Consider the following 26,655-nt stretch of genomic DNA (forward strand, 5'->3'; position numbering starts at 1 on the left):
AACCACCCCTTCCCCCCAGTCCTGAAAGACACTAGGCAAACCTTCAGCGCCCCAGGGGATACCTAAACATTCCTCTGACACCTGCGGTCAGTGCCTCAGGCACCCCCTTCCCCCTGGACTGGGCCCCAAGCTGAGGACTCCGTCGGGGGAGGGGAGCTGTCTCTCCACGGGCAGCGCCTCCCGTCTCTGGTTCCAGGTGTGAACTCACGGGTGATCACAGGGGACAGAGTCCAAATGCATGCGTCCTTTTCACTGTCAGTGAGGAGCTATTTACGTAAAAAATTAAGAACACGGAATCACGCGTTATAATGTGTGTTGTGCTGTGGAAGGGCGTCATTTTCAAGGTTCTTAATGAAGTTTTGCTTGTAAACAACTTAAAAAAATGTCATCAAGAATTTTGTTTTACCAAAATATTACCCCAAAACTCCTTGGCAGGAAGCAAAAGGAGCAAGTCCGCTTCAGAACGCCCCTAGGGATTTACATATTTCAGGAGCTCCTGAGTCACCCTGCCAGCGCCCCCTGCCTGTGGTCAAAGGCCATCAAACTCCACTCGGCCCTTCCCAGCGCGGCTCCAGGGCCGAGGGGCCATCAGAGGGGCCGGAGTGACCTTAACTCCAACAGCGTGAGGACCGTGACGCCAACCCTGAGGGTGACCTGGTGTCCCCATCACCCCACACCCAGCATGGGAGCTGCCCGGGGAGGTTCTCTAGGGACCCCAAAAGCCAAGGACTAGAGCGGGCAGAGCCCAGGTTCCCCCCAGTGAGCGAGGGACCAGCCTGACCCTGTGGCAGGACCGGGGTCATCACCCTGGAAACAGAGAAGCACGTCCAGCCGAGAGCTGTCCCAAATCCAGACTAAGAATAGCCCAGGGACACACAGAGAAGGGTGTGGTGGGGGGTGGCCCATGGCTTGCAAGACCACCTTCTCCCTGAGACGCAAAGGAAGTGCAGGCCGGCCCTGAAGGGCCCCGTGGACCAGCTCAGCGCAGCACCCCCGAGGCAGATCCTGCCTGCGGGAGGCTCGGAGCTTCAGAACCATCCCTTTGAGTCCCGACAACTGAACACCCCCGCAGACTTCAAGGGGCCAGCGCGACCTAAAATGCCAGCCTTCCCTTCGGCCTTTTGGAGACACACGTCACCACAGAGCCCACAGGACACAGCGGTGGCCCCGCAGCCCCCATCACCTGCGGGCGTCCTTTGAGAAGGACTTTGCAGAGAAGCGTCCAGGGACAAAGGCTGCGCAGACAAATGAGACGCGCACACTGTCAAAATCCACGTCGCCTTACGTGACACGGGGTCTGACAGCTGACAGGCTCTGCCGTCACCGTGACACGGCTAAGGCCTCTCGGACTCTGGCGGACTGCTCCTTACCAGCGACCCCCCGAGTTTCTCACGGGGGTCCAGCAGCGCTGCAGGGAGCAGCGTGGGCAAGGCAGGTCAACCGCACGGGCTGTGGACACGGCCCCCGCGCGACCCTTCCCACCCCACCTGCTCCTCAGGCACCCGGCCAGAGTCAGAACCATGCAGCACGTCCGGAGGTGGCGCACAGCCTCCCTCCAGAAGTGCCTGCTGCCCCTCGGACTCCCCAGGGGAGATGGGGACGGGACAGGGACAGGGGACGCCGCCCTGCCGGTAACACGCTCATCTCAACCACAGAAAGACGACGGGGAAATACAAACGGCAGTTTAAAAAAACATGTCTTTCTGCCATTAAGGAAGAAAATACAGATCCTGTATGCAGGCACCGCCCCCCCCCCCGCCGAACTACACTCCCCCCCGCCCCCCCCCCACCCCCGCACCGGGCTCAGAGGCACAGGCAGGACAAGGAGAAACGGGACCCCCCAGTCACCCTCCTCTGTGTCAGAAGCCGAACGCACCCGCGTTCGGACGTGCTCACCAGGTGAAGGGACCCACAGCCAGGGGCCCCGGCCCCAGGGGCTGCCCTGGGCTTGCGCTTCATCTTCCACAGCATGGACATCTCAGAAGCCCATCCCTCCTGCGGCCCCACCTGCCGTGCGTGCTCAGCACAGAAGCTGAAGGAAGACCCTAAAAGGCTCCGCAGGTACCGCCGATGCCTTCCCACTCCCCAGAGGGACCGCTCCCACGGAGCCAGCTCTGCCCAGCCAGACGCACGGTGGCATTGCCACAGGGACGGGACACACAGGGGCGGGGCAGCCCCAGCAGCTGGGGGGGGGGGGCTGCCGGCGCCCCTGCTCAAGTGTCAAAGGCCAAACCGTGGGCAGGAACCCCACTCTGATGCACCTGGCTAGCCAGCCGAAATTCCAGGAAGGCAGAGCCAAGAGGGAGAAGAGAAAGCCAAAGCAGAAACGCTTCCCGGGCAGAGCCTGGGGGGCGGGCCTGGGTCAGCTGACGGCCAGCGCCCTGCGTGCGCACCTTCGCAAATCGCTCCCCTCCCACCTCCCCCAGCAGAGCTGGGAGCAGCTCGGGGCATCGTCACCAGTTTCCATTCTCACACTTCCCACTAGCACTGTCGTTACCAAAGCAGACATTTCCGACACAAGCGCAACTGGAGTTGAAAAGAAGACGACAGTTTTCACAGGGAAAAGGTTCTGAAAACTACGCTGACACGTTGGCCGCACGGGGGACAGCACTGCAGCACCACCGGGCCCGGGGGGGCGGCACAGGCCTGCCTGGGCTGACCGGCGCCCCTTCCAGAGACAGGCCCGTGGGGTGAAAAGCGGGACGGGGCGCAAAGCCCTCTGAGGTTCTCCCCGCAGCGGCGGCCAGGCGGCTGAGGCGCCGACAAAGGGAAAAGCCCCGCCGGCCCCCCCGCGGTGCACAGGCCCCACCCCCCAGGATGTGGCATTCCCAGCCCCCCGCCTCTCAATGAGCCCACAGCCACGTACTTGTGCAACCCCCGAGGGCCACACAGAGCAAGCACTGCTCTAAAAACCCCAGAGAACAGGAGACTCCGACATGCACTCCCTCTATCCTGCCCAGTATTTCTTCAAACAGTTCACTGAGGAAAAACAGCAAAAGTGTTACATCAACGGCAGTCGCATATTTTGCCAAAGTGGAAAATGAGTACTTGTTTTATTCCACTTATGTTCATTTGCTTATTCATTTATTTATGCATTTCAACACCCAACCCGCTGCATTCAAAACCATCCGTCCCCACTTAGGCAGCTTCCACACAGAAAGTTTCACTTCGTTCTCGAGAAAAAACACACCCTGGTGTAAGAGATGCACCAGCAAAATACTGACCCTGAGTCGAGAAACTGAAGACGCGTACCGGTTCTGACTTTCAGGCACAGAGACGGCCTAGAAAGCTTGGGCCTGAGGCGCACGGGCAGTTAGTGAGGGAACAGCCAAGCTGGCTTGCAGCACCGCCGGTCCACTCACTCCTTCCCTTTGGAGACCTGGCGCTGAATACCAGGCGCAACCCTCGAGCGGCTGCGGTTTCAACACCAGGCCCGGTTTGCCCACCTCCAGGCTGGGCGGCCTGCAGTACGCTGCTTGACCTCTCTGTTCCTGTGCTGCAGCAACAGCGGGAGCGACAGCGGCCTCTCTGGTCTCTTGGGGGGGGGTGGGAAGGGGTCGGGAGGACGGCCGAGCTGACCAGGAGCAGCGGCCAACCTGCTAGCACGCCCAGCACACCACTCACGACTCACACGCAGCAGCGCCCACTCCCCAAGGCCCACACGCTCAGTCTGCAGTTTCCCTTCTCAAGACGCTGGGCGAGAAATCCCACTCACAGAGGCTGTCTTAAGTCAGGAACTTGGGTGCAGGACAAACCGATTCAAATAAAGAACAGGAGCACTGCATCGGGCAAAACCAGGGAGCACTCCAGGTACAGGCTCGAACAGCGCACCCCAGCCCCACGAAAGGACGTGAAGCAGCTGCCTCGGGGCGGCCTCGTCTGGCCCTCAGACACAGCAACTGCCCCCATGCGTGTCCGCCTGGGCAGAAACCCCACCGTGACCTGCAGGCGCGAAACGCCATCCCGTGACCTGTCTGCTGCAGGCGAGCTCAGGGTCTCGCATTCGGGGGGCCGGACCAAGGCAGACAGACATCACCCCGGGGTCAGGGGACAAGGCCTGGGGCCTCCTGCCCCCTCTCCCACCGCCTCTCCCACCCTGCGACTCCCTGTGCTTCCCTGGAATGGACCTCAGCCCCCAGCCCCCAGCCCGGCAGGAACACCCTGAGTTAATGAGCATTCAGTAAGTAAAGGGTCAGAAAGAGGAAAAACTGCCCTGTTCCTAAACCAAACTAGAAATTGAGAATTAATGTTTTTTAGTTCCAATACCAAAAGAACCAAATGAACACCCTTCAATATATGCTCGGTCGGGAAATTAACTGTTTCCATTGAGGGTGACTGACCCTCCCCGACCAAAAACGCAGCAGAGAGTGAAGGAAAGGCCACAGAGTAACTTTAACCAGTTTTTGCTGGTTTGGTTCTCCCAGGGGCGGGGCTTAACTGAGCCGTGTGCGGCTCCTCCGGCCAGGGCTTTGGCCACCACCCCGCACCCTGCCGCTGGCTGGCACTTGCTCCCCGACGCCGCTGCGCGCTGTGCTCGGCTTAGGAAGGACCCTGAGGCGGAGGGGCCCGTGCTGGGGGGTCGCGCACACAACACCCGCACTTGGGAGAGGCCTGCGGGGACGTCAGGGGACAGAAGGGCCCCCCGCGGACGTGCAGGCTCTGAGACGACGGTGCGTGTCTGGGCGGCCTGCCTCCATCCTGACTGCACCGGACGCGCCGCCCCTCCGATCACAGGGCACGACCACCCTGACGCGGAAGGTGGCGACTGGCGGGCGCCCAACGAAAGAGCGGGAGACAGGCAGAGCGGCCAGCGTCTACACTGCCACGAAAGAGGCGAGTGCACACAGAACCGGAATCGCGCAGCTGCTTTGCCTGCAGAGGGGACGGAGGGGGGCACAGGGACCAGGGTGTGGAGACTGCGCACTGGAGACGGGATGCGAAGAGGCTGCCGGCCTGCCCCGCACTCGCTGGGTCGGGGATAAATGCGCGAGGAACTGGGGAAACAAAGCCACTGCCCGGAGGTCGGGAGGGACGTTCTCACGGCACCGAGCCACGGAGGGCCTCCCAGATGGAGCCACAAAAACAGGGCCCCCTCCACGTGAAGACGTGCGCTGTCCCGGGCGCAGGCCCGCCGCACGGCCGAGAGGCCGTGTCACCATTCGTGAGCAGAGGAACGCGGGCTCCCACTCAGGGACAGGACTGCCTCCCTGCGGTGCGTCTGTGAGCGAGGCTGCCGCGCGGATTCCCCACCTGGCTCGGCTGCACGTTAGAAGCGAAACCGCCGGGCCGTGGAGGGCTGGAACCACACGTGCGCAGCCGAGTCCCGGGGGCCGAAACGGAAACAGAAACCGCTCACCTTGCTGCTGTGGTCCGCGTCGTCGGAGAACTCGGCGTCGGGCCCCTCCGCCTCCTCTGGGGCCGTCTCGGCACTGCTGCCCTGCCTGCGGCACAGGCCGTGCGCTGCGGGAGGGAAGCGGAGCGAAAGTGGGTCCACAGAACAGTGACCGCCCCTGCCCGCCTGGGGGGGGCGGGGCGGGAGCTCACCTGCTGCCCACGGGTCGTCACGCCCTCTGAGCTCCAGCTTCAGCATCTTGGCTCAACATCAGTTCTCCTTACGTTTACTGTTACTATTAGTCTCGTTATTTCATAAAGTAGCATATTTTTATCACGTATAGTACCAGTTATGCTAGCCCCGGAAATCCCCATGTGGAAGCTCCGACCCCTCACACACCCGTATCTGGGGGGTGGACCCAGGCCCACAAACACCCACGGCAGCTCCGGGGTCTGCATTTGCTCAGCTTGGCAGAGCGGGGACATGCAGGAGCGCCGCCTGCCCGTGATCCCGCCGCACCGCACAAGGGAGGAGGAGACAGAGCATCACTTGGCCCTGCAGGGCTTCCCAGGGCTGAAGAGCGTCTGACCCCGGGGTCTGACCCCGGCATACACAGATTCAGACCCGGCAGGTGTGGGGTCGGACAACGCCCCGCATTTCTTACACGCTCCCCGATGGCCCTGACTGCGCCGCAAGTCCACGGGCCACACTGAAGTGGCTGCTCCGGCTGCCTGGCAGACGCTGGCACTCCAACCAGGCGGGCACAGGGTTCCCTGACCGAGAGCGCTGTCACGTGTGGGAGAGAAACAGAGACAGGCAGACGGCAGCAGCACTGCCAGAACTAAATTCATGCAGGAGCAAAAGGCCCAAACCCCAGGGCCAGCTGTGCAGAGAACAAGCCCGGTGCCCTTCTGCTGAATACGGAGAGACGCCGTGGAAGGGGGTAGGGACCCGAGCGGGGCTGGGCCACCTGCCACGCACGCAGGCGGGGAACTCGGCCGTCTGATAAACGGGCAGGGACACGAAGCTGGACCCTGGCCCGCAGCACCCACCAAGCCGGTGACAGGGAGGGGCGGCCCCAAGCGCATCTCTCGGAGGAAGCTGGAGACGCCAGCATTTGCTGCCTGGGAGAGCAGGGCTGAAGACACAAAGAGCACAGGCCACATGGGGTAGAAGATCAAATGTCACCAAAATGGAACCTGTCCTTTGTCAACAGGCTCCACAAATGGAGGAAAACACATTCCAGGCTGAGAAGTTACGGTCCACGCATCTAAGCCACAGTGTCACAGAATATGGAGGAACTCCTGGGACTCACAGGCTCCGGTAGCCAAGCGCATAGGCCTTTTCCCCATTGCGCCGCCCGCTAAGGAAGTAACCCAGATGGAAGAGAAGGGGCTGGTGAGGCAGTGGAGGTGGGGAGGGGGGAGGAGGGGGTGTGTGCCAGGCAACAGGGTCCCCCACCGGGAGCCCAGACCCTGAGCTCTCCCCCACCTGGCCCAGACCCCGCTCTGGCCAACAGGACCCAAGGGGAGACGTGCAAATTGTGAGCTCAGGCCCCAAGCCGCCTTGCAGTTTCTGGTCTGGCCCCAGGAGCCCTGAGCCCACCACACAAAGAACCCCAAGCTCACATGTGAGACCTCAAGGGCAGAGGGGAGCAGCCACCCCAAGAGGCCACTGTCACCAGCCCAGGGCAGCCCACCTGTCACAGAAATATGAGAGACCCCAGGCAAGGATGGTGGGACAACCCCACCCCCAGGGCCCAGTGGAACACGGTGAGTGCAGGAAGGGGTGTGGGGGAAGGGGAGCAGCACCGGGTGACTGAGTGATGTCGCCCCTTCGGGACCCCACAGACCCCCAAGTCTAAGCCTCCGCGAGGATGAATGAGGGTGCCGCCCCCACGAGGACGCTCCCCGGGGAACCCGCCCTGGGGCTGGGCCTGCAGGTGCTGTTCACGTTGCTGCCACCAGAGCTCGAGACCTCCAGATACACGCATGGTGCACGAGAGCAACATGAACCGCCCCCCCTCCCCCGCAAAGGGGAGAAACAAAGACAGAACTACGGCGAAAAGAAGAACGACCAGGAGAGCTACACATACGCTATGAAAGAAAAGGGAAAACACCGTGTTAGCCTGGTACACAGAAAATAACTTCTTTGCAGCCAAACGTCACAAAATCTCCGTGTCTCTCTCCACGGAGAAGACTTTCAGTCCACAGAAGCTGTAGACGTGGGGCCTCGATCCTGCCAGCTCGTCACAAACGTCACACAAGAGGGGCCCTTGATTTTCTTGTTCGGAAACATAAAAATGGAGGCTCCTCATCTCTACACAGCACTTTTTCACCCACGGGTTTGGCGAGCGTCACCTGTCAGATCCGACCGGGAGTTGGGACGGACACCCTGGTGTGGGTGACAGCACGCACCGTCTGCAAAGTGCAGGTGCCCCCAGGGTCCCCGGCACCCAACAGACGACCCTGTGCTGCCACCGCCCGTGCGGCTCTGAGGAACAGTGGGAGAGGAACCCACCCCATTCCCTCCTCCGCAGCCCCTCCCTGCCTCCTGTCCTGCCCTCGGATTCAAGCAGCAGGCGGTCGGAGGGGCACCTGAGCCCAAACAGAGCCCCACCCCCCTCGGGCAGGTGGGGAGCACACAGTGCCCACGCAGCAAAGGGCGGGCTGGCTGTCCACGGTGGACGCTGGCGGTGTCCTCGATCTGCCAGGGGCTTCCACTCGGGGCGCATAGGGGCCTTACTGTCCCGCAGTATCCACTCAACTCCTTCCCACAGTGGGAACAGGGCGCCTGGCCCCACTTCAGCCCGCAGCCCCCACTTGGCGTCAGACAGGTGTGGCCAGGCTATCAGAGGGCCAAGTCTCCAACCCAGCGCCACTGGCCGGGGTCAGACACAGCGCTCGGTGCCCCTGGTCGCCCAGCATGGCAGGCGCTCAGCTGTAACTCTGGGGAGCGGGCACCAGGCTCTAGTGGGGAGCCTGCTCTGCCGACTGCTCAGCAGAATCCAGGGGCAATGATGCCACCCTGTCCCCACAGAGGTCAGCCAGGCAGGAGCGCTGCTGGGGGAGCTTGAAACGCGAGGCCGCACTGGCCCTGGAGCCGGGATCAGACAGCTCACACTTGTGCGGGGTGTTGTAGGGCTGCGGTCCAAGTGTCTCTGTTCCGAGGGTTCATCTCAGCAATGCACACGCTCGGCCAGGACATCATTACTCAGGGGGGCCCAAAACCAAGATTCAGAAAGAGCACTCTGCTGCTCTCAGCTCTGTTCTTCTCTCAAAAAGGGAAAAGTAAGTGCCAGGGAAGGGTATTTGTACTGGGATTCTTACTTTTTAAAAACCTGTTCTGGCTGTAGACTGGCGCCCGTGTGCCAATGTGCCCTGTGGTGGCCCTGGCTGGGTGATGGAGGTGCAGGAGCCCACCCTAAGCCACCAGGCTGTGTGTCCACCAGGGAGAGCCTTGCACACACAGCCCTGCCCTGAGAGCCAATCACATTCCAGCTGGGGGCTCTCAGGGCAGGGCTGGCAGAGCCTGCACCCTCTGCCCTGTGAGGTGGGGCCGGCTCTGGCCAGGGCTCCCAGCTCCCCAGTGTCCCTGACACGCGGCAGGCCCTCCACCAATGTGGCCACCTGAAGGTGCTCCCCGCGCCGCCCAGCCGGGTGCTCGGTGGGTGCGAGTGGCGTCCCGTGCGCCAAAAGGCTGTGGGTTCAGTCTCCGGTCGGGGCACACACAACCGATCTATGTTTCTCCCTCCCCCTTCGCCCCTCACTCTGCCTGTCTGCCTCCCTCTCAAGTCAGTAAAAACACAGGCTCAGGTGAGGATCAGGAAAACCAGTGGTCCCGACAGCAAGCCTCAGACCTGCCACCCGGAAGGTCTTAGTGACTCCCAGTGACTCCTGCACTCACACCGGTCCCCAGTCCCAGCTGCTCTCCCTCTGGCCGCTGCTGCATCCCTGCCCGCCCCCGTGCCTGCGCCCCCCACACTGCTGCATCCTGTTTGTGCGCCTGCCCTTTCATCTTGCTCCTTAAATGGGGACCAGGAAGTGGCTGCCACCGGAAGGCAGAGGAGACCCAGGCAGGGCCTGCTCCCGCCAGCCGGTGCCACTGGGCTGAGCATTTGAGATTCTTCCGGAACTGATTCATGTTGAAGCCAACAGAGAAACCACACCAGAAAGCCACACCGGGGCTCTGCTCCACTGCTTGACTCTCGAAGCAGCGTGAGGGCCCCGTCTCCCCGGGCAGGCTTTGCTCTGACGGGTCTGTGGGCCCTGCCAAACATTAAAAGTTGATGCAGCCACAGAACAGAAAGCCGCACTGCGATGCAAATGTGGGGACGTCCCCGCTTCCTGGCCATCACTGTGACTTCCTCGATCTGACACAATACCTAGCGCACAGTGAGCACTCAACGGCCAGGCAGGGTCACTCAACTGGAGGAAAACCGAGCCGGGAGTGGAGCTGCTGAGGGTGGCACGGTGCTACCTGCGGGGATGCAGCCCTCAGCCTCCCGTGGCATGTCTGCAGGATGTGAAGGTCACTGGGCAATTTTAAGACTCCAGCATATAAAAAAGACGGGACATGTATACACACTTGTATTCTAGAACAGCTACCAATACAGAGATACGTTTTTAATTTTAAAAAGCTTAGCCCTGGCTGGTGTGGATCAGTGGACTGAAGGCCAGCCTGCAAACCAAAGGGTCACCGGTTCGATTCCCAGTCAGGGCACATGCCTGGGTTGCGGGCCAGGTCCCCAGTAGGGGGCGTGTGAGAGGCAACCACACACTGATGTTTCTCTCCCTCTTTCTCCCCCCCTTCCCCTCTCTAAAAATAAATAAAACCTTAAATTAATAAAATTTAAAAAACTAAAAAGTTTGGTAAAACTTGTTTGCCACGTACCCACAGAGCGTTTTGAAGACGCAGTGACCACCTTTAAAGGGACCGACAGGGAGCCGCTCGGTGCCGCTGGCAGCCCATGTCTGCAGGGCCCCAGGAAGTGCTGCAGCTCTGCGGACCCCGGGGCCCCTGTCCCCGCGTCAGCTCTGCCCCGCAGTGGACGAGAGGCTACCGGCAGAGCAGAAGAGACCCAGCGGGACAGTGCTCCCAGGAGCCTGCACTCCCGAGACAACGGGCCACTGCCGACTTCCTTTTACAGCCCCGGCCCCAGGAAAGGCTCAGACAGGCTTAAAAATCCAGTGTGAGCAGCGTGTACATCCCTCCTCGGACTACGTAAAATCCTGAAGTCCCCAAATCTAACTGCACAGTCTTTCCCTCTCCTGCAGCAGACACCTGCCAGAGCCAGGTTTACAGGGCCGAGCCGCCACCTTGTGGTCACAGAGCAGAACAGCCTCCTGGCCCCGCCCTGCCGTTAAAGGCAGGGGGCGCTGGCCCGCTCTACAAATCTGCCTGGGCCCTGGGCCCAACCCGGCGTGAGGAGTCAAGGACATCAGCAGGAACAGGTGCAGCTGCGTTTCTGGAGCCTCCACGGAGCCCCGGACAGGACGACGAGTACCTATGTCCTGCCAGTGCGGCCTGCACGCCGATTTTGAAACGGGGGACTCTTTTACTTTCACCAAGGACACCAACCTACTGAGGGACCCCCAGCTCCAGGCCTGGGTTGCTCAGGCCCCTCCCGCCCTCCTGGGACCTAGAGGAGGGAGCCGCCCCCATGGGTCCCAAGGAGGCTTCATGGGCAGGTGGCACTCAAGCTGCTTCCTTCAGCTTGAGCGCAAGGCTGCCAGAGGGGTAGGGAGGCCAGAGCTCTGACTGCTGTCCACTCTGGGTGCCTCTGTCCTCGGTCACACACGGGACGTGGGCTTGGTGGTTGGGGATGGTCACATGCTCAGCAGGGGTAGGACTCAGAGCCCCTCCCAGAATTCCCGGCACTTCTGTGACCCTATCTCTACGCACGGCCCCGAGACAGCAGGTCTGCCCCAGCGTCTTCCTCCAGAATGACCAGCAGCAGCAGGGTGGGGCTTTCCACGGGTGATAGAGTCTCCCCAGCACGAAAGTCCCAAACTTACCTGAGCTGCCAGCGAGGAAGGCGAGGGGGCTCTGACAGAGGTCGACAGGGCCGTCGGCACGGTGGGGCGGGCTCTCCAGCAGCGGGGCGCCCCCCTCCAGCGTGGGGCGCGTCCTCACCCGGAGGCCCAGGCTGGGCTGCAAGAGGAAGTCCCTGAGCGCCGAGGAGCTCAGGGTGCCGACGGTGTGATTATTGATCTCGAGAATCTCATCCCCCGCCTTCAGGCCTGCAACAGGGCAGAAAACACTCAGTTCCACAGACAGTCAGCACTGGGGCGGCTCCTCCTCAGAGCTCTGCTGCTCGGGGTGCCCCCAGCTCTCGGCTGCAGGCCCCTTGGCCGGGCACTCCCACACACAGGCGTGTGCCCACAAGTGGTCAGCGGGTGCCCCAGGGCCTCGGGTACAGGAGGGACTGGACGTGGCTGTGCCCCCGGCCTGAACACCCCAGCGGAGCCAACTCGCTCCTCTGCGGGTCAGGGGGGCCCCAGCACCTGCCGAAGTCTCCTCACCAACGCCAGTTCAGGCAGTGACCCTGACATTTAGAGGAGGAAAGGTAGAAATGCTCTCCGACCCCCCTGTGGACATGTTGTCCACACTCACACTGCATGTGTGGCTCAGCTGTCGTCTCTGGTCACTGCTGAGAAAACCCCGTGAGCTCGCTTCGCCCCGACAGAAGTCGTCCTGCTCCAAATGTACTGAGACAGCAGCTTCCAGAACCAGCTCTGGTCATTTTTTACATGCCCTCAACTTTCTAAAACTACAGCAGGACTTGGAGTGTCTCGGGGAAAGTCCCCAAAGGTTCCGTGACTTTTGCAAAGCAGGCTGGGAGAGACGCCCACGTTTGGGACCCAAGGAGCAGCCCAGCCTAGGAGAGCAAGAAGCTGCAGCCAACCCTGGAGCGGTTCCACCTGACAGCAGCAGAATATTCCAGAAGTATGAGAAAGGGAGAGGTTAGGGAAGAAGATGCAAGTGTCCTCGCAGCTCAGAAGAAAGGGGTCTAGTTATTATTTTACGGACTCACTGACAGACAAACTTGAAGGAGGCGAGGAGTAAAGGCAAAGATAGATGACAAACTGCAGAAATGACAAGCTGGCCAGCCCTCGGGTGCCCCGAGCCCCACCTCTGGTCCCGCAGAACGGTGACTGCACAGGGGAGGGCCACCTCCAGCGTCCCCGAGTCACACCCTGGCCATCTGGGCCTAGGTCTGCAACTTTCATCATAAATCACTCCAAGAAACATTGGGGGGGGGGGGGGTGGCGGTGGAAGAGAAACAAGAACATTTTTTTTCTCCGTACCGGGGGTGGAATTCCAGGACACTAACCAGTCCATTTCTAAGCAAAAGATTTCAACATCACAAGATCTGAACTGAAAAAACAAAATCTGTACACGTGAAAAGTTTAATTTTTTTAAAGGCTTCTCTTGGAGACAACCCTTTTGGTTCGATGTCAGAGGAGGCAATGTGGGGAGAAATGAAAGAGAAGCCTTCGCATCCAAAAGCACCCATGAGGTTTGTGTTTACGAAGTGCCAGGCCTGCTGTGACAGGTGGAGGAGGTGCGTGGGGCTGAACGGCAGCCCCAAGAAGACACGCGTGTCCCGGAACCTGAGAGTGTGACCCATGTGGAAATGGACCTCTGCCGCTGTAGTGAAGTCAGGGAGCTTGAGATCAGACCGCGCTGGGAAGTCTGATGGGCCCTAAACCTCACGGTATTGACGAAGTCCTCACACCAGATGCAGGAGAGATGCAGAGGGGAGAGGCCGTGTGGACAGGGGGGCAGAGATGGGGTGGCGTGGCCATGGGCCCAGGGCACCCGGAGCCCCCAGCAGCTGGGAGAGGCAGGAAGGGTCCCCGATCCTTCAGAGGCCTGGAGTTCAGAGTTCTGGCCGCCAGGACCGTGAGAGACCAGCTTCTGTGGCTTTTAGCCCCAGTTTGTGCAAGTCTGTCATGGAAGCTAATGCAGGGGCGAGCCAGGGCGTGCCTCGCTGGGGCCTCTGTCACACCGTCACCAAGCGGCAGCCCTGTGACCGTGAGCGTTTCACAGGCTCTCTCCCAGACCCAGAGTGCTCATAAGCGGAAAGGATAAGGGGTTAAACGAGAGTCAATGAAACAAGCCAAGATTCTGGGCACAGCCACTGCTGCAGCAAGAACTCCGTGGACAACAGCTCACTACTGACACCTGGTGGCAGGGACAGGAATGCGCTCCTTCCGCACGGATCCCACTAGGTGAGCTGGTGAAGGAGGGGCTGAGAACGCCACACCCGCAGGGACCAGAGATGCACATGCAACACACCCTTTGGGGCGACAGTCACTGGTGTGAGTGCAGCCAAGGGAGACGCAGCCCTGAGCAGGGATGAACCGTCAGCCCCATACAACACACGCTGGAAGCCCCTGAGGACTCCCAGAGACAGACAGACAAAGACCAGCGCAGGCGGAATCAGCAGCCAATGAGTGCCCGGCTGGATGCGCCACACTCCGCCGCCCCGCCCCCGGCCGCACCACTTCTGGTCGTGTCGGGGCCCTCTGCCCGACTGTCCCAGGGTGACGGCAGGCCCCTGCTCTGCACTGTGACAGACGGGGGCCAGTCCAGACCTGGGCGCCACGAGGCGACTGCGGGAGCAAGGCCGCCCTGCAGCAGGCGAATGTGGACGGAGCGGAGGAAGAGGGAGTCCAGCAGCCGTGTGGGCCGGGCCACCCCTCCAGGCCCGGGAGGTCCCCACGGGCCACTGTCAGGACGGCATCTGTGCCCAACAGAAAATGGGCGCCCAGCCCCTGCAGACAGCAGAGCTGCGCGGGGCTGGGACTCGGAGCGGGTGGTCTCCGGGGTCCTGGAGTCAAAGAGCAGAACAGGAAGTGACTGAAGCCAGGGTGCCTGGGCTCCCAGCCCCACAGCCACCGGCGGGGCACTCCCAGAGCAGAACCACAACACTCGGCCCTGCGGCCGAGGGGAGAGCCCGACCCGTCTGTGCTGGGCTGGATCGCAGCTTGCACGTGCACGCGTCCGGCTCTGCCCTGGAAAGTGGCCACGCCTCAGTCCCCGCTCTCCCCACCTGCAAAGTCCACTCCAGGGACGGCAGACATGCCCGCTCTGAGGGGCTCATGGGTCAGCGATGGCAGCATAGTCTTGACCAGTGTGAGCCGGAGCACGGGGGCTTCCCCGAGTCCTGCTCAGGGACCCCTAGGACCCCCAGTCCGGCCTGGGGGGTGGGGAAGGACGGCCACTTCAGATGAGCGTGAATGTCCCACCAGAGTCCGATTTAAAATCCAAAACTGTGGCATTTCTTACACACCCAAGTTTACGCACAAATCCACAGTCCCCGGGTTCCCGATGAGACAGCGTCCACTCTTCACAGAATGCCTGGGCTTGACCTTCCCACCCACCACCAAGGAAACCTGAAAGGCAATTTCAGACAGACAGACAGACAGACACACTGTGCCTCACCTTTCTTGGATGCCAGCCCAGTGTCCTTCACACTGTCCACGTAGAGCCTCTGAACGCCGTCTTCGTCCTCAGAACACAGAAAAAACCCTGGGAACACAGGACAGAGGGGACCTCACGCTCTGAGCTGAGCTGGCGGCCACCGCTGTGGGGAGGTGAGGCTCGGGCGACCGCCTCCCTGCTCGCACAGCCTCACAAAGCAGAGGACAGGGTTTTTAGGTCACTCTGAAAGAAGTCACTGCCACCAGGGGAACCGATCCTCACGTTGCCCACCAACCCCAGTGGAACACAGCCGTCTCGTTTACCTGGCTCGCTAGTAAACGCCCCCCTGCCGCACAAACCAGACCCCCGCGGGGCTCCCCGGTCTGTGCAGCACATCTGTCCCAGGGCGTGTCCACCCCTACACGCTGCTGCGCCAGGGCCGCTGCGACTGTGACAACTCCGCGGACAGGCTGCACAGCCACGCCCCGAAGTCCAACCCCACCGTGAAGCTGAGCGATTTCACACTCGCGAGCGTCTGGTCGTCTTGCACTCCCCCCGGTGCCAGCGCGCAGAGCCCACCAGCTAGAGAATCCTGGGCTTTGCTGCATCCTCCAAAAACAGGGCAAACAGGCCCCCAGACAGCAAGTGGTTTGGGGGTCTTGGCACTCCCAGTCCTCTGGCTACAGGCCTGGTGGCCTCTGTTCCTGAGTAGGAGGTCTCACGTAACATCTCCCCCGAGAGGCCAGTGGACAACCACAGCCTGTCCCCCAGGGTAGGACAATGCGACAGGCACTGTGGAGGGCGAGGGAAATGAACGCGGCTGTGAGACGAGACATAGTTCAGTTCCGGGAGAAAAGCGGCCCAGAGGGGCAGACGCTGTCTGGAGGCCGGAGGCAGAGGGAACACGGCGGTACAGAGCACCAGCGCACAAAGAGGAAGGAACCGGACGACTCATCATGGGGCCATGTCGTGACGAACGTGTTTTCTGTTCCACTCACAGGTCCAGGAAACAGCTACCCACACGCAGGCCCCCGTGCCAACTGCCGCCGCCCACGCCAGGCCAGAGCTCCCAGACACATGCAGCGCGGGGCCCGCCCCGTGGGCTGGCCTGCATCTCCACCTCACTGGGGGAGCTCTGCTCCTGGGGCAGCTGGGACTCTCAGGGGACTTTTCAGGAAGCCCCCACTCCAGTAAAAACAAGTTCACACAGGGGCCAGGCTTAACATGGGGCCGTTCACCTGCATTTCCAGAGAATTTTTTTTCCTTTTGTCTGTTAGAATAGCTACAGAATAAAGAGCTATGTTAAGGAAAAGAATGGATAGAATTCATTCAAATACAGGCATTTTCTTTCTAAAATGCAACTCTTCTGTAAGTGCTGAGACCAAACTTTTTTTCTGTTAAAAACAGCCAGGGAGCAGCCTGAGCAGGAGGTGCCAGGCAAGGTGCCAGGCTGCGAGTGTGGAGCCACATGAGACAGAGGTGGCTCCACGGCCTCCCTCCTGGGTCTTCCCTTTCCATAGCAAAAGCTGAGGAGGGCGGGGACCCCGGCCCGAGAGCTGCAGGGAGCAGGGTGCCCCCCAGGCACCAGGGGCCAGGGTGGGTCTGGGACTCAGGCGGGGCGTCTCAAGTTGTGGGGGATCTCCGAGGGAGGGCAGGGTGGGCCTGAGGAGAGGGCAGTGACCACGGTGCCTTTGGAAGGTCACTCCCCAGGAGGCAGACGGCTTACAAATGGGCACAGCACAGCAGCGCCGCCCCAGCGCTCCCGTGGAGGACCCCAGAACCCAGCAGGGCCCATGCACCTGGGGAGCTGCCTTCCCCACGACCAGCCCCCACCCCTGGGCCTCAGCATCCCCAGGGGCAGCTCCGTAATGTGCACCCTTGGGGGGTGGGGGGAGCACAACGCCCCCCTCGTGAGCACACAAAGAAGACGGGGCACTTCAATGGCTGCGTGACCTTGAGACTGAAGGACACCGTGGCTGTAACAGTGTACATTCAAGTCGGGTTTCCTTTCCTCTCGAGTAGGACAGGACATTCCAATCCCAGCAAACAAACGTGACGTGGCCCCACCCAGCTGCCGGGGGACAGGGAGGTGATGCCAATATGCCCACTCCCCCAGAAGCTGGTCACGTGCCAGCCGGCTCCTCAGAGTCCCCTGGAAGAGCAGCCTTGCCGCTGAAGGAGGTGAAAGGACTGAGCGCAGCAGCCAAGGACATGCCTGTGTGCTGAGCCTCCAGAAGATGGTTCGCCCTGCCGTCCAGGACACCAGAAAAACCATAACAGAACAGACAGAGGAGGGCTCGGGTCCAGGGTCCAGGAAACACTGGGGAGTGAGACGCACGCAGGAACCTGGGACAAACAGGGCCCGTGACAAAAGTGCAACAGTGGGAGAGTCCCCAGAGAAACGGGGGGCAGCGTGGCTGAAATGGAGTGGCTGGGGGACCACGGCCAGCCACCCGCGTGGCTGCGTGGACGGCAGGCAGGACACAGGAAGCGCGTTTCGGGCTCTCCACTTGCTCAGGGGAGGCGGCTGGGCCACATCCCCTCCCTGGGGTTCGGAAGGAGCAGACAGCCCCTCGGGCAGCGGTCAGACTTCGGTGTGTCGGCGCTGCCAGCGGTGTGTACACAGGCCGAACTCGGTGTGCAGCGGAGCCAGGCAGGTGCCGCCACCGTCAACCCCGGCAGTGGAACTTGGAACCGTCCAGGTTCTGGGCAGACCGACCCCAGAGGCACTTTGGCGGACCAAACGTGAGTGTGTATTTACACAAGAATGGCTTTAACTAGAGAAACGCCAAAGATCAGAGAAAAACACACATACCGTAATTTTCACCAGCTGTGTCTGACTTCTCCAGCTGGATGTTCTGAGTGACTTTTGGACAAATTTCAATTTCTTTGTACAGCTGAAAATTACAAAGAACAGTCTAATTAGGATTTCATTATAAGTGACACTTTAGAAACAGCCATCATTCTGTGAGTCTGTTTTCTCATGATTGATGCTTGAAGGCAGATTTTCATCACATCCCAGAGTTTTTACTGAACCCCTTACATCATGCCCCAAACTTAGCAACAGCCCCAGTTCCTAAATAATTCCTCAACAGAACTCTGTAACTCCAGATGTCTCTTTCACCCTAAAGCCATCAAAAATCTCCTGTCCTGGGAAAAGTTACTAAAACCAGGAGGCGGCCCTGGCCGGGTGGCTGAGCGGGGCGGAGCACCACCCTGTGGATCACAAGGTTGCGGGCTCCACCCAGGGTCGGGGAGCGCACGAGAGGCAAGCCATCGACACTTCCCTCTCCCTCTCTCTGTCCCCTCCTGTTCTCACTCAGACCAACGCAAACACCCGCGGGTGAGGCTCTAAAAGAAAAAAGCCAGGAAGAGGTTGGGAGGAAATTAGACTTGGGTGGTAGGCACGCTCTGGGGTGTAAAGCTACTGAATTATGATGTTGGGCACACTTACACAATGTCATTACACAAGCCACCTCAATAAAAAATGAACTAATTCAACCAATATCAAACAAGGTCAGGAAGAGATCATCAGGACCCTGGCGTGGCATCCATGGAAATGGGAAAGGTCTTGGGGCTTCCGCTCTATTCTGTTCACACACCGATTTGCCCAAAAGTTCGCAGCAGGACTGAGAGGCAGAGACAACACACAGCACAAGACAGACAACGGTCACAGACAAGAGATGGGGACATTGCCTTGCAGCCACTGGGTCACACCAGCCTTGCCCAGAAACCCCAAGTGTGCTCTCGGACCAACCCTCCAGGAACCCCGGGAGGCCCAGGAAGGGAGGCGAGGGAGACCTGGGTTCACGGAGCAGGAAGTTTGTGTCAGGGAATGTCCCCGATGCCTCATTTTCGCACGCCAGAACCATCACCACTGTGGACAGTAACTTGGGAAGGTGCCCCAGGCGCCCTTGACCCTCACGTGTCCCTAAGTCACCTGCGACCCTATTACAGCCGCAGAGAAGGTGGCTGCAGGGGAGGCACTTTCTCCCTGAGCTTATGCAGCCAGGAGGGCGGGGCGGGGGTCTGAGCCCAGGTCCCCTGCCTGGAACTAAGCCTTCCCCACCCCTCCTGCTGCGATGGGACACCAGGGCGAAAGGGACAGCCAATGGCCACTTCCAACACTGACAACCAAAGTGCCAAATCGAACAAAGGTGTCAGAGGCCGTCGGGAATTCTGAGACTGCCACTCAGCCCGGCAGTGCGTGGACGAGGAGTCTCCGGGCCGGTCTGGGTCTCCGGGCTCCACAGCCCAGCCCATCCGTCGGGGAAGGGCATCTGACAGGCGGCCGAGGTGACCACAACTAGGAGGGTTCAGAAGGCGAAAGGCAGGCTGTGCCGGGAGCCCAGGGAGGAGGGACCCAGAACAGGCACACACCGCCACGCCGTGCCGTGCTGTGCCGCGGCCCCTCCACGGGCAACGTGCTGAGTAAGGGCGCGACTTAAGGGTTTCCCTGTAACACTCCGGAGTATTTTTCATACAAAACATTATGAAATTAAAGAAATCAAGTACGATACCCGTGTTCGGTTCAGAAAATATGGTCACCAAAATTGTAAATACCCAACAGAATAAAGTTTACAATGCATCTCGTAAGACCACAGAGCGGCCGAGAAAGTCAGGCGATCTGGGCCTCAGCTCCGTCTCCCACGCCCCTGAGAGCCGCCCTCCCCACTAGGTGGCAGCACATCCCTGTTCGTTCTCAGAGCCTCTGAGTGGTTTTCCAAAGACCCAGGGCACAGCTCTGTGAATAACGTCCCCGTCTGCTCACAGCACGCCTCCTCCTCCGCCATTGGTGTGAAAGTCTTTGGACATTTCTACCAACCTCAGACGGTCAGTCTGGAATAATACAGACAGACCCCTAAGCCACAATACCTTCTCAGGCTACAATTCAGTTTAATAAACCACCCCCGAAACACACAAAATTCCTAGAAGGGCCCGTGCATTGCAGCGCATTCCCAGGTGCCCACAACACGCGAACTAGACTCTGAAGTTCACAGGGTTTATGCCCAAGCATCTCTGACAGAGAAGGCTCGCTCGCTCGCTCACTCACTCACTCGCTCACTCGCTCACTCGCTCACTCGCTCGCTCACTCACTCCCTCCCTCCCTCCCTCCCTCCCCCTTTACTTTACCAAGTCAACTGTGCTGCAGGTTCTCCCTCTTTTCAAAGCCGGATTAAAAGATCATCAGATCGGAAGGAATAACTGATCACTCAGGTACCTGAGCTACACACAACCTGGACCACTTCCTGCCACATCTACCTTGGGTGCCTTGGCCAGAGCCACAGTCACCCACGGCCTGAACGCAGTCCACCCGCCTCCTGCCCTACAGCCCTCGGGCCACACACCAGCCACCGAGAGCGACGGAAGCCAAAGTTAATGACATCCCTCCTCGTCCGAGATTCCCCTTCTCACCCAGACCCTGTGGGGCCGAGCCCACACCCCGCCCCATCATCTCTTGCGCCCACAGAGCCCCAGTCCGCCTTCCCCCCAACACCACCTCTGTGGCTCACTCACCTCCGTTTGGACCTCAACACGTCTGAAAGAGCAGAACCAGCCGCTCCAGATGCCTCCACCTCCCTCCACATCCCCTGAAAGAGCACACGCGTTCACACGCCTGTCTGCCTGTCCCCACAAACTTGCACGCCGCTTTCCGAAGGAGCAGACTGTTCCGGCGTGCCCCAGTGCCCAGAACAGCTGCCGCGGCGCCAGGCACACAGTACACGTGGAACCCACACCTGCTGCATGGACGGAGAAACCAACCATCGCGGTGTCTGCAAACCCTCCCTCCCCCACTGCCCCTTCCGGAGAACACATCTGACGTGGCTTCCAGAAAAGCCAGCGTCCCCACACTCTACCAGCATTCCTGGATCGGACCCCACAGCCAACTATCACATACCACACATCATAGAACATAAAATATTTGGGGACAGTCACTGATGAACAGGTCACTTTGGAGGACAAGACCTCAAACACCTGCGGCCATCCTCGTCCGTCCAACACTAACCAGTGGTCGGCCACGGACACTACAGGGACTTGTGGGGACTGGCGCTGGCTCAGTAAGGAACAGGCTGATGTGTGCACTCTCTCCGACAGCCCCCGGGACGCCGTGGACTTGGGGACGCTGAGGGCTTGGGAACACCCTCGGCAGAAGGGCGTGACCCCCAGCGAATGCCCTCCCGCAGGGACTAGAGACCAGGGACCTGCAGGCGGAACCCACGGGGCCTGGCAGCCCACCCAGTGAAAAACAGGAACATAACCCACAGGCGAAGCTCGGCGTCTTCTGCAGCCGTGAGTATACACAGGCAACACCGACAGAGACACCCGCAGTCCCTGCGAGCTGGTCATCATTTTTAAAATGTTTCTGACAACACAGGTCACCCCAGGCACTTTGTTCCAGGTGGGCCTGCCTAGAGGCTCCACCGGGCTGCCAAGGGCACCCTAAGAACCCCCGAGCTAGGGACCGTGGTGCAGCAGGGCCATGAGGGGGCGACGTCACCACTCATCCAGGTGCCACCTGAGGGGGGCGCATGCTCCCACAGGGACTGCTGCGCTGGAGACCGTCTGCCGTAGTTAAGAAAGGACGGCGTGGTCTCTGTGTCGTAGATTCTTTTTAAAAAGTACACGTGTGACCCGTCCGCAGCGACTGCAGACACCGACAGTCCCCTGTAGTGGCAGAGACCGCACGATGGCCGACGCCTAGGGACAACACAAGTAACACGATTCCCAAGCGCCCACTGCGAGCAGCACAGGAAGGACCTGCGAGCGGCGTGGCTGCGACCCCGTCCTTTAGGGCGGAGGGGCCATTAACCCCGGCACACACCGCTCAGGCTCAGGGAGCTCTTGCAGCCTTACCAGCAGAGCGCTTCCCCATCAGGAGAAGGGCTTTCCCACTCCGAGAGCAGAGAGCCGGAGAGAAACCTGCGGTCCCCACCTTGGTTCCAAGGGCGCCCCCTCACGAGCCCTCCTGGCTCCCGCTAGGGCTAGAGACAGGCTCATTGTTTTGATCATCCAGGCAAGGCACCGTGGGGGCGTCACAAAAGCCCACCCTTTCACACATTTCACTGAAGCACGTGAAGGGGCAGGAGGAAACTTTTTAGGATAACAGAAACTTTCTAAATTATATCTGTACTGATTTGTCAGAACTCATTCGATTATATGCTTAAAATTGGTGAGTATTATTGTATATAAGTACAAGTCAAAAGAGTTGATTGAGCCCTGGCCGGTGTGGCTCAGTGGATTGAGTGCCAGCCTGTGAACCAAAGCATCCCCAGTTCGATTCCCAGTCGGGCCACATGCCTGGGTTGCAGGCCAAGTCCCCAGTAGGGGGCGTGCAAGAGGTAACCACACATTGATGCTTCTCTCCCTCTCTTTCTCCCACCCTTCTCCCCTGACTAAAACTAAATAAAATCTTTTTTTTGAAAAAGAAAGGTTGATTGAAAACAAATTTCCTACTAAATTTCAAACCACACTTCCCCTTCCCAAAAGGCAGTTCCCCCGGGTCCAAGTTTTCAGTTCTGCTTTCTGCAGGGACAGGCTGCCACTGTAGCGTGTGGCCCCGCCTGCACCCGCGCCCACACAGGGCGGCAGCTCGGGGGGGCCCTGCAGGGACGACTGAACAGAGAGGGCAGAGCACACTCCAGGCCACACCCGGCTCCCTCCTGTCACTTTCCTGGGACTGAAAAGGCGTCCCCTGGCTAGCAAGCAAGGAACGTGTCTCTTCGTTATTACCGTAGCAACCCCTTACTGAGCCTCTACGGTGTGAACCCTAACCTCTACTCCTTACAAAATCCTAGAAATTAGTATCACCACCTCATTTTTCTCGCCAGCAGCACCCACAAGTAGCACGAGCACACGTATCACCCGAACATCATCTCCCGCAGAGGGGCGTGCACAGCAGCCTCCCACTTACCAGCTCGTAAATGTCCTCCTCCGGCCGGGGCACGTAGTGCCGAGTTTCGTTCTCAATCAGAAAGTTCAGACGCAGGTAATGAGCCGAGTGGTCCAGCTGGTGTGCCTGGGACGGGAGCAGGGGAGAGAGTTCAGTAGTGAATGGGGGTCACCCTTGTCCACTGGCACATACCGCGGAGTCCCAAGAATAATGCAGACTTGCTGGGGGGGGGGGGGGAGGTTTCACATCTAAACCCACACCTGACGCAGTTTTCACTGAACATACTCCTGACGTTCCATGGTCTGAGTCATTTCAGCCTTCAGCTCAGGTTTTGCAACAAAAGCCATCAGACCCAACGGGCCCTTCTGCGCAGTCCCGCACGCACGGAGGCGATCAGAGAGCCAGGGGACGAGGAAGGCCAGGAGTCCCAGCAGTGACCGAAAAGCAGCCGTGCCAGGGCCCCTGTCTCAACACGGGGACGGCGGACAGTCGCAAGAGCTCCTCTGCACTCCAGTCCCCATGCAGGCAGGGCAGTTGGGTCTGGACGTATGTCCCCGGGAGCGGTGCACGCAGGCTCGAGTCCCACCTGGGAAACACCCTTGCGACCAGCCCAGAGGAAACGACCCTAAAACAGCCACAGCCGCAATGTCCAGGCCCGTCCCTGGGGCCCAGAACCGGCCGACTGAGTTTCTTTCCGTCGGGAAAGTCGCCTTTGGGTGAGTGAGTGCCGCAGGAAAAGCAGTGGCAGCAAGGGGGTTTTATGACTGATCTTCACACACTCAAGGGGGGTGGGGGGAGGCCCTCACGGGTTCCGTGGTAGCGCGACAACACTTTCCAAACAGAACACGCTCACAACGAGTCATTCTCTAAAGTGTCCTTGTCTTTCAGAGACGCGTCCTAAGGACGCGGTAGACAAAGACCAGCGTCTGGAATTTACTTACAGAGTGGTCCAGAGCCGGGGTGGGAGTGAATGGAGAACAGAGTCTGGTGAGCAGGGGGCCCTGGGGAGGGTGCACGAGAGCTCATTGCATTTATGTTCTACTTTTATCTAAGTTTGAAACTTTTCATAAATACGTCTTCACTCCAAAAGCTCTACTGATGACAATTATTTCAACCTAAGTGAAATTAACTTTCTACTCAATTGATACTCTTCTTACTTACCCCACCTCCCCCAATACACATTTAAGGCCAAACTAAGAACATCCCAATAACTGTTTCCGTAACAGTCACTGAACCACAGGGGAACACTCTCAGGTGTGCCAGACCCTGCGTGGGCACCGGAGCTGTGGAAACCGAGGCCTAGAGGCGTTGGCAGGGCCACGCAGCCGGGGCGCTGGCTCTTTGAGTAACTGCACGTGTGCGGCAGGCTCCTCCACGCCTGTGCTGGGGGAGGGGGTTCCTCCTGCACACCCAGCGGGAGGGTAAAGTGTTTCCTATGCGCACGCCGGGGGAGCCCGACATGCACCCTCGCGAGTGGAGTGTGAGGCCCGGCGTCTGACAGGCCAGACTGTCCATGTTGAGGGACAGGGAAGCCCAAGGCAGGAAAACCTCCACGTGGGCGCCCTGCTGCTGAAACCACCCGCGCCCACGGGGTGGAGGGACAAGGCGCAGCGCTGCAAGTGCCCCCCCACCCCCAAGTCCTTAAGCGGAAGCGGAACCCCTGGCAAACCCTAGGCTTCCGAGGGAGGAGGGAGGGAAAGGGAAATGAAACCCGCTGGGCTCCTGGGGGACGAACAAGTCCACCTGGAAACCTGCCGTCGGCGTCAGTAAACACCCAGGCACACGCCCAGCAGCAGCTCCCTCTGCCTGCTTCCAGGCCCTGGCATCTCCGTGAGGGGCCACTGCCTGCCACCAAGGTCTCGGGGTGAGGGTGGGGGGTCCTGATGAGACCCAGGGCCTCCATCACCCATGAGGGGCGAGTGTGCTTGAGACCCTCCCACCGCTGCACAGACAGCGGGGCCAGGGGGGCCCTGCCGAGAGGCCCGGGTAGGGTGAGCGACAGCGCAGACAGCGTGAGCAATGAGCACACCCGGCCAGGAGGCAGCTTCCGCCCGCCCACCCCTCCCCCACACTCTCCAGGCTTCCTCAGGTCACAGCAGCGTCTTCGCAACTTGGAGAAGTAAAGCCGAGCATGTGCACCAAACACAAACTCTGTGATGGTCTCGTGACCCAGGAGCCCCGGAACACGTGACGCGGGGCACCCCCCGCCCCGGCCCCCGTGGGTCACGACTGGTGTAGCGTAAGGGGAAGCCCTACAGAACTAACGAGACCCGATCATCGGAACTCCAGGGGAGGCCCCCCTCCTGCCCCTCACCTATCTGCACGTCGGCATCCGAGTGAGCCTGGCGACGGGCAGCGGAACCCAAACTGCAGACGACCCCGGCAAAGTGGGTCTGGCCGGCCGCTCCCGACTGGCCGACACGTTGAATGTGCTGCCCCAGGGAAACTCAGTCTGAGGGGCACACAGCCGTCTGAGGGCACAGTCACCGGGGTCAGATGGCGCCGGAGCCGCGTCCAGGCAGGCGCCACAGTGTGCGCCCGGCCAGAGACCAGCGTCTACTGCGGCTGGCACGTTTTCCAATGTGCCTCTTACTACGGCGGCGCCCGTGGGTGGTGCCACAAAACACAATGCACAGCTTCCCAGTAAACTGGGCCAAACGAAATAGAAAAGGGCCTCCGTTTCTGCTCACAGCCCCCTTTCAGTCACGCTTCCCCGGGGACCGCCCGCGCGTGCGGGGACCACTGCAGCTGCCCACTCTGAACTCACGAGATAGACGCTTGTTTCACCGCACGTGTGTTTGTCTTCATCTCTAAGTGTTGGGAGAAAGAGCTGAGGATCCAGGGAAAACGGGGAGCGTGATCTTTCGTGGAGAGAGAGAGGGGCCTGTGCCCTAGAGATGCACCAAACTCTCCAGATAACGGAGATAAACCCCCTGGAGGGGTGCGGCTGCAGGGAACAGAGGACTGCAGTTCCTCCACAAGCAGCTAAGACGGGGGCGGGGTGGGGGTCTTCCGTTTCCCCCAGTCAGGATAGTGGAGAACTCCGCCCCCACCCAGGGCTCCTGGCTGAGGTCGGGGCCCTGAGTCGCAGTCTGGACGCTGGTCTGCACGGGGCACACAGCTTGCAGAAAAGGCGCAGCCCGGCCCTCAAGCCCCTGCTGCCACTCTGGAGGGGCCCGCACTGCCCTGAGGGGCGTTCCCTGAAGGGCAGTGCTCGCCTGCAAGGGAGCACATGCAGAAACCCCCCGGTTTTGCACAGCAATTAAATGGAACAAATGTGAACAAAAACACCGCTGTCTTCAAAAAGCTAGAATCCAAGGCATGAAGAACTCAGCGCATAGACCACACGCCAGCTCTTTTCGCCCACGCAGCCCGGCTCTGCCCTCTCCCCGCTCTCTGCCCTCTCCCCGCTCCCGGGGCCCACGCCGCTCCACTGCTGCACTCACAGGAGGCAGCGGCTTCGTTCTTCACGGAGCCCTAGTGACGTCCGCAGAAACACGAAACTCGCATCTGTTAGATGCTGTGCTGAAGGAGGGGTCCTCAAAATGCCCCCCATCCACCCGCCTCTTCCCAGACAGGAAGTGCCCCCCACCCCGCCCCGACAGCCCCGGGTAGACCGTCTCCACCCCGTGGGGATGGATCCATGGACCTGCCCTCCTCAGGGACCGTCCCTCCTGAGGCCGACTCGCTGCTGATGGTTCGGTGACCATCCTCCCAGCTCAGAGGGCAGGCCCAGGTTCGCAGCACCAGACGTGGGTCCCGCCTTTGCACTTGCGGGTGATTTGCACTCCAGCAAGAAACTCAGGCCCTCGGGCCGCATTGCCCTGTCCCGGCCACCGGGGGAAGCAGCGCTCGTCCTCAGCCCTGAGGACGACCTGTGAGCTGGTACTCTGAGTAAAGCCGCCCTCTGTCCCCTCCCCTCGCCCTGTCCACACCGAGGCAGGTCACCTGCACACCTTCAGGGGCAGAGAATGAAGCACGCTCCCCGTGAGACAGATGAA

The 26,655-nt window shown here is 60.3% G+C and overlaps 1 protein-coding gene across 16 annotated transcripts in view; it reads right to left on the reverse strand.

Moving 5' to 3' along the window:
- The window catches only part of TIAM1 (TIAM Rac1 associated GEF 1), a 204,044-nt gene that overhangs the window by 21,601 nt on the left and 155,788 nt on the right, over positions 1-26,655 (reverse strand). For all 16 annotated transcript variants that reach the window (XM_071220529.1, XM_071220526.1, XM_071220525.1 and 13 more), the window contains 5 exons: positions 22,676-22,780; positions 17,579-17,660; positions 14,785-14,871; positions 11,349-11,573; positions 5,356-5,459 (listed from right to left, as the gene is read on the reverse strand). In XM_071220529.1, the coding sequence (XP_071076630.1) occupies positions 5,356-5,459; positions 11,349-11,573; positions 14,785-14,871; positions 17,579-17,660; positions 22,676-22,780 (603 nt within the window). The remainder of the gene's footprint in view (positions 1-5,355; positions 5,460-11,348; positions 11,574-14,784; positions 14,872-17,578; positions 17,661-22,675; positions 22,781-26,655) is intronic.

This window comes from Desmodus rotundus, chromosome 2, assembly GCF_022682495.2.
Source record: "Desmodus rotundus isolate HL8 chromosome 2, HLdesRot8A.1, whole genome shotgun sequence".
Classification (NCBI taxonomy): Eukaryota; Metazoa; Chordata; class Mammalia; order Chiroptera; family Phyllostomidae; genus Desmodus; species Desmodus rotundus.